The following is a 9,225-nucleotide window of genomic DNA, read 5'->3' on the forward strand; positions in this document are numbered from 1 at the left end:
GACTGGACCTTTGTATCAGTTGATACATCAGGCGGCTGTGAATACAAAACATGTGATTGGAGAGATGGAGGGAGGAGGAGAGAAGAAAGGTGAAGGGAAGGAGAGAGAAAGAGACAGAGGGGAGACAGCGTGTGAGGGATAGGGAGGGAGGGGTGAGATGGTGACAGTAATCCTAACCTGAACCTCTAATATTCCATTAATCTATAATTCTAACATTAGCACTACTCTTAGCTACTTTAAACCCGTTATATCAATAGTCTTTTGAAGTTATGCTACGCCATCTCTATATAGTACTACGTAAATTGTACATTAACTAAATTAACATGCATGCATGTACAGTGCAGTATATCAGCCTTGTGTCCTCATCTTCTATAATGTGTGTGTGTGTGTGTGTGTGTGTGTGTGTGTGTGTGTGCATGCGCGCGTGCATGTGTCTGACATCTGTGTGAACTCGTCAACACTGTAAATGAGGGGAACCTCAGCGCTTTACGAGTATAAATAAAGGTTTGGAATGAAATGAAAGTGTGTGTTTCTCTATTCATGGATTTGATAGAGACCCATCCATCAGTAAACGTTGTGGGTAACGCTAGCTAGCTGCGTGGTGAAAGGGAAAGCAGGGGGAGGGAAGAGGGGGAGGGGAGGGAAGGCAGGGGTGGACGAGAGGAGGAGAGGGGGAGGAGGGTAGAGGGTAGAATAGGGGGGGAGGGGAGATTTTAGAATCTCTATGCTTCACGAGGTGCACCAAGGACAATAGCCTGTATGGAAACAGCTAGGAAAGGAACCTGGCCCTGTCTCAGGCTCACACTGCAAACACAGTCCATACAGACTCCATAGTCCCCAGGCCAGTATCTGAACATGCCAGTATGATCATGTCCATATTCATATCTGTCCGCCTGGATTGCATGACAAAGAGGGATGGAGGAGATAGGCAGCAGGCATAGGCAGCTGATGGTGGGTGTGTGTGTGTGTGTGGGGGGGGGGGGGGGGGGTTGGTTACTGGAAGCTGGTGGCTGGAACAGTGATAGCAGATATAATGAGTACTATTACAGATGCGTCTGCAACTGAGGTGTTTTGTGGTGGAGGTTCCTACTGAACTGTTCACTGACAGCTGAACTTGCGTATGAGTGACGAATGAGGAATTATTATTAGTGCAGTGATCATAAAAGGTTTCGATAGGCGGCTGTATGATTCATGAATGAAGACATATTTCTAATAATAATGTGTTTCAGTTCCAAAGCCATGGTTCACTGTAGGTGCGTTTGTGAGAGCTCATACAGGATGTGTAATTGACATCCCACTGACCATTTGTGTGTGTGTGTGTGTGTGTGTGTGTGTGTGTGATATGGTGTGTGCATGCGTGTGTGGTGTGGCGTGTGTGTGTGGTGTGGCATGGTGTGTGTGTTTGTCTGGACCAGGGAGTCCAGGGGAAGCCGGCGCGATGGCCAATGCCTCCACAGACCTGGACAACGCGGAGGCCCAGCGCCAGCTCAACAACAACAACAGAGCCGTCAGCTCGGGACCCTGGGAGACGGAGTGCACCAGCTCCAAGCTCTTCGAGTGTTCGCGCATCAAGGCCCTGGCAGGTCAGAACCAAGCGGCAGAGACTCTGCTGGGAGCAGTTAGGGAGGAGTAGTGCAGCGGAGCAGGAGATGGACAGACGCAGACCGCTAGAGTGGACAGACCAGCGGGTTTGGAGTCGACGGTGGAGACGGAGATAGAGATGAAGACAGAGTTAGAGTCAGACAGAGACAGAGATGGAGATGAAGATAGAGACAGATATAGATAGAGATATAGACAGAGATACAGACAGAGAGAGATATAGACAGAGATACAGACAGAGAGATATAGACAGAAATACAGACAGAGAGTTATAGACAGAAATACAGACAGAGAGAGATATAGACAGAGATACAGACAGAGACAGAGATACAGACAGAGATACAGACGGAGATACAGACAGAGACAGAGATACAGACAGAGAGAGATATAGACAGAGATACAGACAGACAGAGATACAGACAGAGACAGAGATACAGACAGAGATACAGACGGAGATACAGACAGAGACAGAGATACAGACAGAGAGAGATATAGACAGAGATACAGACAGACAGAGATACAGACAGAGACAGAGATACAGACAGAGATACAGACAGACAGAGGTACAGACAGAGATACAGACAGACAGAGGTACAGACAGAGATACAGACAGACAGAGATACAGACAGAGAGAGAGAGACAAAGACAGAGATACAGACAGAGATACAGACAGAGATACAGACAGAGACACAGATACAGACAGAGATACAGACAGATAGAGACAGAGATACAGACAGACAGAGATACAGACAGAGATAGAGACAGAGAGATAGAGACAAAGACAGAGACACAGACAGACAGAGATACAGACAGAGACAGAGATACAGACAGAAAGAGATAGAGACAGAGATACAGACAGATACAGAGATACAGACAGAGAGAGATAGAGACAGAGATACAGACAGAGTCAGAAATAGAGATAGAGACAGACATTGTAGATTCCAGACAGTGCACATACAGTGGCTTTCATAAGCTCAGTATTTGCACAGCCATTAACTTATCGGACTTTGGCAGAGCTTTATTTCACACATGCATCCAAATTCTGCCTCATCAGTACTGTTGTAGTTAGATTGTTGATCTATTAAACATGGCCGACTAGCCATTCCAGTATAATTATACCATAATTATACGGAGCTAAGCCTAGTGAGCGTGCAGAACTTGTTGAACTAAACGATTGCGCCCCCTCTGTGTGTGTGTGTGTGTGTGTCCTGTTGCGGTCCCGCAGATGAACGCGATGCGGTCCAGAAGAAGACCTTCACCAAGTGGGTGAACTCCCACCTGGCGCGCGTGTCCTGTCGCATCGCCGACCTCTACAACGACCTGCGTGACGGCTACATGCTCACCAGGCTGCTGGAGGTGCTGTCCGGAGAGCTACTGGTACGGACGCCCACAATCAGTCACCGCTGACCGACACACCTCACCAATAAACCACCCAGACGCTTAAACCTAACCGTCGCTACCGTAACCCTCTTCATACATCGCATAGACATGGCTTCATATGGTTCACTGGTGGCCTCTTCGTCCTTTCTCTTCACACAGCTAGATGCCTGTAGCTACGTGGTAGTAGTCTTTCATCAGACTCTTACCTAGACTGGTTGGCTGTAACTATATGATAGTACACTTTCATCAGACTCTAGTAGGCTGTAACTATATGATAGTGCACTTTCATCAGACTCTAGTAGGCTGTAACTATATGATAGTACACTTTCATCAGACTCTAGTAGGCTGTAACTATATGATAGTACCCTTTCATCAGACTCTAGTAGGCTGTAACTATATGATAGTACACTTTCATCAGACTCTAGTAGGCTGTAACTACATGATAGTACACTTTCATCAGACTCTAGTAGGCTGTAACTATATGATAGTGCACTTTCATCAGACACTTACCTAGACTGGTGGGCTGTAGCTACATTGTAGTACCCTTCCATCGGACTCTTAGCTAGACTGGTAGGTCTCATATCTCGTCCTCTCTGAGTCAGTACTAGCGCTTTAAGCCAGTGGCTGGTACAGAGATACAGGCCAAGATTAGGCTGTGTTCACATGGAATCAGGCAAACGGTAAAGGCAGACCGGATATCATTCAAGTGGACGAGAGCATGACAGTAAAATTCAGTGAGGCTGGCAGAATATGCCGGTGAGGGCTACGGTAGACGGCATTTCCATCCAAAGTTAACGTTTTTTTAAAAACCTTTTGTCGTCCTCCGCGAGGGCATGTAGAACTGCATTACTGGAATCATTGCAATAAAATGATAGATGCAAAAAAATTGTATTTAATATATTCCATGCTTCAGACGAGATATATGATTTACTGATGAGACTGACCAGACTAATACTGTGTTCACATGGAAGGCAAACGCTAGATAGCATTGTATCTTATTTATCTAATGTTCTGTTCACATGGAAGACGGCATCTTATCTTACAGTAAAGGCAAACTGGTTCCATGTGAACACATTAGTCCATCTTCCATGTGAACACAACATTAGTCCGTCTTCCATGTGAACACAACATTAGTCCGTCTTCCATGTGAACACAACATTAGTCCGTCTTCCGTCAGTAGCTGTGATTAACCACCGTAAGCGAAGCAAAGTCTGCCAACTGAGGGCCACCACCCAGGCTGGTGTTCGGCTGCCACAGGCAGGGGAAGCGGGTTAGGCTGGCTCCCAACCCAGAATTCTGCAGCTGAACACTAAAGGGCTCACCCCCAGTAAGATCAACGTCATCGAGCACCTGGCCTGCACCACCAAGGCCCTCGTCATCCTCCTCCAGGAGACCCACTCCATAACTAGCTAGTTCTCCCAAGTTTTCGCTCTAGCTGGGTCTATCCTAAGCAGGAAGCATGGCCTTGCTACGCGTGTTCATCAAAGGTTGAACTGGACTCTCGTCAACCAATCCCAGACTGGCTCTGAGATTGAGAGGTTGTGCGTGGATGTTGGCGGCTTCAAAACTGTCAAAGTCTACAAGCCTCCACCCTCACGAATCACACCATCGTATCTTCCCCCACCCCTGCCTCTATGCTGGCGACTTCAGTTGTCAGCACGAGGACTCGGGGTACAGCACCAATACATCCGACAGAGAAAACCTGTCTGCTTGGGCAGCTAACAACAACCTGGCCCTGTTGTACGATCCCAAGGGCGCAGCCAGCTTTGTCTCAGGTCGCTGGAAAACTGGGACAATTCCTGACTTGGCATTTGCGAGTGTCGGCGTTGATAAATGGCTCCGCGATAGACGTGTGCTAGGAAAGTTCCTGCTCTCCCAACATCGACCATCACTGATAACCATGCCTTAATTCGTGGACCTCGTCCTGACTGAGCCGGTGAAGCGATGGAGCTTCCAAAAGGCCAACTGGAAACGCTACCGCCTCCTTACGCTACCGCCTCCTTACCCATAGATCCACGAGGTTCCTCCCACCACCTAACACCAACAACGTGGACGAGGCATACCGGGAACTCTGTGACATACTGGTTAAAGCGGCCAAAAAATCCATCCCACGCGGACGTCGCAAAAGCTACAAACCGTGTTGGGATGCGGAGTGTGAGAGTCTCTACTGTGCCTTCTTCCGGGCCCCCCCAAGAACTGAGTCAGACAGACTTGCTTCAGCCCTGCTGTCTAGACTCGAAGGAGGCAAGAGTGCTGGGAGGAGGCCATTAACTCCATCGACTTCTCACACTCCAGCCGCAAGGCATGGAGCATCCTTAAAGTCGCACAGAAACGGAACATTGACAAGTGGACAGGTATTAAGAACTTTAGACAGATTCGATAGAAGGATAGCGTTGATTGACGGGTGGATGTCGTGAGATTATTGGCCTAAAATCGAAGGTACCTGTTGTCGTAATTGCACGTGACCTACCATTTTCCAGGAAGTAAGAAATTATATTTCTTAAAAAAAAAAAAATATATATAATTTTGTAATTTTTTTGGCATACATCGTTGAATAGGTGAACACTATGACCAATTATCTGAACCAAAATGGGACCGAATGCTTTTTTCATTTCTGTACGACTTTAACAACCTCACTGGTAGGTCTAGACACTCCCCCCTCAGAGCCCCATCTCTGCAAACAAAATCGCATCACAATGTGTGAAAAGTGGGACATACGAGGGCAAAGACCGCAAATTGTCACGTCTCGTGGCAAAAGAAGTGTCTGACCTCTCTGCAAGGCCTAACATCTCTAGCGGCGGACCTCTAGCGGCGGTAACATCTCCGGTGAATTCACCGGCGTGCGGAGTGGGAGGCAAACACCTCCAGACTCCGCCGGTCCTTCCCCTCCCGGGATGGACTTACCCAGACCAGCGTAGGTGAGGCTTAATCGCCTCCGGACGGCGTCGGGCGCTTCCGCTCATCGATGCACAGATGGGGCTTGGTATCCTGTGCGGCGTGCGAGTGTGGCGCTGAGGAACAAACTGTACACCACGTCATCCAGGACTGTCCGATATATCGGACACCAAACGGAATGCATGGCCTGACGGTTGTGGATGACGAAACGGTGACATGGCTCCTGGAGGTGTGCCCGGATATATAGCCCGGGTGACCCCTCACCCAGGATCAGGGGGGTAAAAGGATAGCCCCTCGGCCCCGAGCCTGGGGGGGGGATATACATCAAACCCATACAAAGAAGAAGTCCATCTTCCATCTGAACAATACATTAGTCCGTCTTCCATGTGAACACAACATTAGTCTCATCAGTTGTAACAGAATGAAAAGTAGCCTACATAAAGGGCTTATTTTGAATATTTAGGATATTCAGGTTAGAGAAGTTCAACCACTGTTCCTCTCTGTCTTTCTCTCTCCCTCCCTCCCTCCCTCCCTCCCTCCCTCCCTCCCTCCCTCCCTCCCTCCCTCTCTTCTCCAGCCAAGGCCAACAAGGGGCCGGATGAAGATCCACTGTCTGGAGAACGTGGACAAGGCTCTCCAGTTCCTAAAAGAACAGAGGGTCCACCTGGAGAATGTGGGCTCTCACGACATCGTCGACGGCAACCACCGCCTCACCCTTGGCCTGATCTGGACCATCATCCTCCGCTTCCAGGTAGCACACTAACACACCAGGTAGCACACTAACACACCAGGTAGCACACTAACGCATCAGGAGAATGCCACATTAGGACACTACTCTACTTCCAGGTAGCACACCAGAAGAACACCACATTAGTGCACTAATGTACTTTCAGGTAGCACACTAAAACCTAGTTTATAATGTATAAGTCAAGCTATGGCTCAAGGCTCATGGTTCATAGCTCTTTGCATTGCCCAGAGCTGTGAGCCATGAGCCAGCTTGTCTTATAACCGGGGTGGCTGTGTCTCGGTAGGTAGAACGGGTTGTCCAATGATCGTTTGGTTGGCGGTTCGAATCCTGTCCACATGTCAAAGTGTCCTTGGGCAAGACACTGAACCCCAAATTGCTCCCAATGAGCAGGCTATAGTAGGACCTCGCATGGCAGCAGCCACATTGGTGTGTGAATGTGTGTGTGAATGTGTGAATGAGAGGCCATTGTAAAGCGCTTTGGATAAAAGTGCTATACAGTAAGTACAGTCCATATTAACCCTTTGAGTGAATGACTTGACCACAGAAATCAAGACTATAGACAGAAATCAAGACTTTGTATACAGTATGTTATTGCTGGATTGCATACATAACGTACCACACCAAGTAGTACTGCATGTCTATTTGAGCATTATCTGGGTGTTCATGGTTCTGTCTCTTACCTGACCTTGCTGGGTGGGCGTGACCATCGGTGAGTCATCCACACTGGCAGTGGCACCTGTCTCATTGTTATAGATAGACTGCTGAGAGTATACACCACATTCACACATGCACGCGCACACACACACACACACACACACACACACACACACACACACACGCACACACAAACACGCGTGCGCACACACACACACACTACCACCAGTCTGTGTCTAACATGGGTCTCAGAAGAACCGATTTAGCTCTTCTGGATCAATCGTAGCATGTATCATGTTCACATGTAGTGTGCGCGTGTGTGTGCGTTTGTGTGTACGTGTGTGCTTTTATAACCATCACACAACAGACCTGCTGTGTTCAGCGCCGGGCTGATTTAGGAGAGAACGGCGAGATGCGCCGGTGCCTTAAAGACCGGGCAAAAGGTTCCGCTACGACGAACAGCCAAACATGCCGCATCATCAGTGCGCACCAGCAAAGCTTGAATGTCACTCTGGCCTGCCGCTGGTAGTCTGATCCCCAACAAGGACACACTCTGTTTGACGTCCTCTCTCTCGCACACACACATCCGCGCGCGCACGCACGCGATACGACACACACATGGGCTGACTGAGGGGGCGCAGACACAATAGAGAAGATAATGGGAGACAAATGACTGACGGACGAGTGAGTAGCAGTCATTCTGCTTTTGTTGTTCATGGCTTGTGATGCGAGGTAGTCTCGTGTGCGTCTAACGCATGCCCTGTGGTATTTGAACCACCAACCAGGTCTGTAGACAGGACGTACAGTCAAGCATATGAGTGTGTGTGTGTGTGCACATCGTGTGTATACATGGTGAAGCATTAGCAGTTTTCTCTGAAGGAGAAGAGGTAGCCACAGCTAGTTGTTACAGTAGCTAGCTCACGTTATGCTAGCAGCAGTGATAGATAGCTCCAGGAATAGTGTTAGCCAAAGTAGCTAGTTGTTAGCTAAATCACTGTAGGCTAACAGCAGTGATAGATAGCTCTAGGGGCAGTGATAACAACACACAATAGCAATAGCTACAACAGCGATGTGACACTTCTGTACGAACAGCGGTAACCGGTCTGCTACAGGCCATGTACAGTACAGGCTTAGCAAGGCCTCTGTGGGGCCAGCGTTAGCTACAGTGTCTGTATACGAACAGTGAGAACTACAGCGCTTGTGACCACGGCTGGTCAGAGTGCCTCTCCCCCGCACCCCGGAGCTGGCTAGTCGATGGCCTCGTCAATTTTGCATGCAGTGGAAAAGGAGGAGGGAGAAGGGGGAAAGAGAGGGAGGAGGGGGAGGGAGGGGGAGGGAGAGGAGGAGGAGGGTGTTATTGGAAACTGATGAGAGCTGTGAGGACCCAGGGGTGGGGCCCAGGGCAGGACGAGAGCGCGCTCTCTCTCTCTCTTTCTCTCTCTCTCTCTCTCTCTCTCTCTCTCTCTCTCTCCGCTGCGATCTCTCTCACTGATGCTGCAATCCTCTGTTGTTGTCACGTCACTCGTCCTGCACAAACTCTTCTCTCAGTCTACTCTGTTTATCCCTCCGTCATGTCCCTCCCTCCTCCTCCCCCTCTCCCACCGTCCTCTGCCTCCTTCTCCCCCTCCCTCCATCTCTCCCTCCATCTCTCCCTCCACCCCTCCCTCTTTCCCCTCCCTCTGTCTGAGAGTTCACTCTGCCCAGTCAGCAGGTAGGGCCTAGCCACTGCAGCAGTACTCAGCGAGGGAAAGAGAGAGAGAGAGAGAGAGAAAGATGGGGAGAAAGAGAGGAAAAGGTTGAGGTAATCCATACTGTATATACAGGAGCGCGGTGGTGAAACGTCCATTATTTCAGCACCCTTGGTACAGTAATTGTCTCGCTGACGAGTGTCCTTGTGTCCGTGCTGCCGTGTGACCGGCGTTCCCTCCGCCTGTCAGCAGCACTGAACC

The 9,225-nt window shown here is 49.2% G+C and overlaps 1 protein-coding gene across 1 annotated transcript in view; it reads left to right on the forward strand.

Annotated features, from left to right (window-relative positions):
• Positions 1–1,438: 1,438 nt before the first annotated feature.
• The window catches only part of sptbn4b (spectrin, beta, non-erythrocytic 4b), a gene marked incomplete at both ends in the record, with an annotated part of 52,645 nt that continues 44,858 nt past the window's right edge, over positions 1,439–9,225 (forward strand). Inside the window, 3 exons of the mRNA XM_084440027.1 lie at positions 1,439–1,583; positions 2,825–2,976; positions 6,452–6,625. Coding sequence (XP_084296153.1) covers positions 1,439–1,583; positions 2,825–2,976; positions 6,452–6,625 — 471 coding nt within the window. The remainder of the gene's footprint in view (positions 1,584–2,824; positions 2,977–6,451; positions 6,626–9,225) is intronic.

The sequence above is a fragment of the Borostomias antarcticus genome, assembly GCF_949987555.1.
Source record: "Borostomias antarcticus genome assembly, chromosome: 1".
Classification (NCBI taxonomy): domain Eukaryota; kingdom Metazoa; phylum Chordata; class Actinopteri; order Stomiiformes; family Stomiidae; genus Borostomias; species Borostomias antarcticus.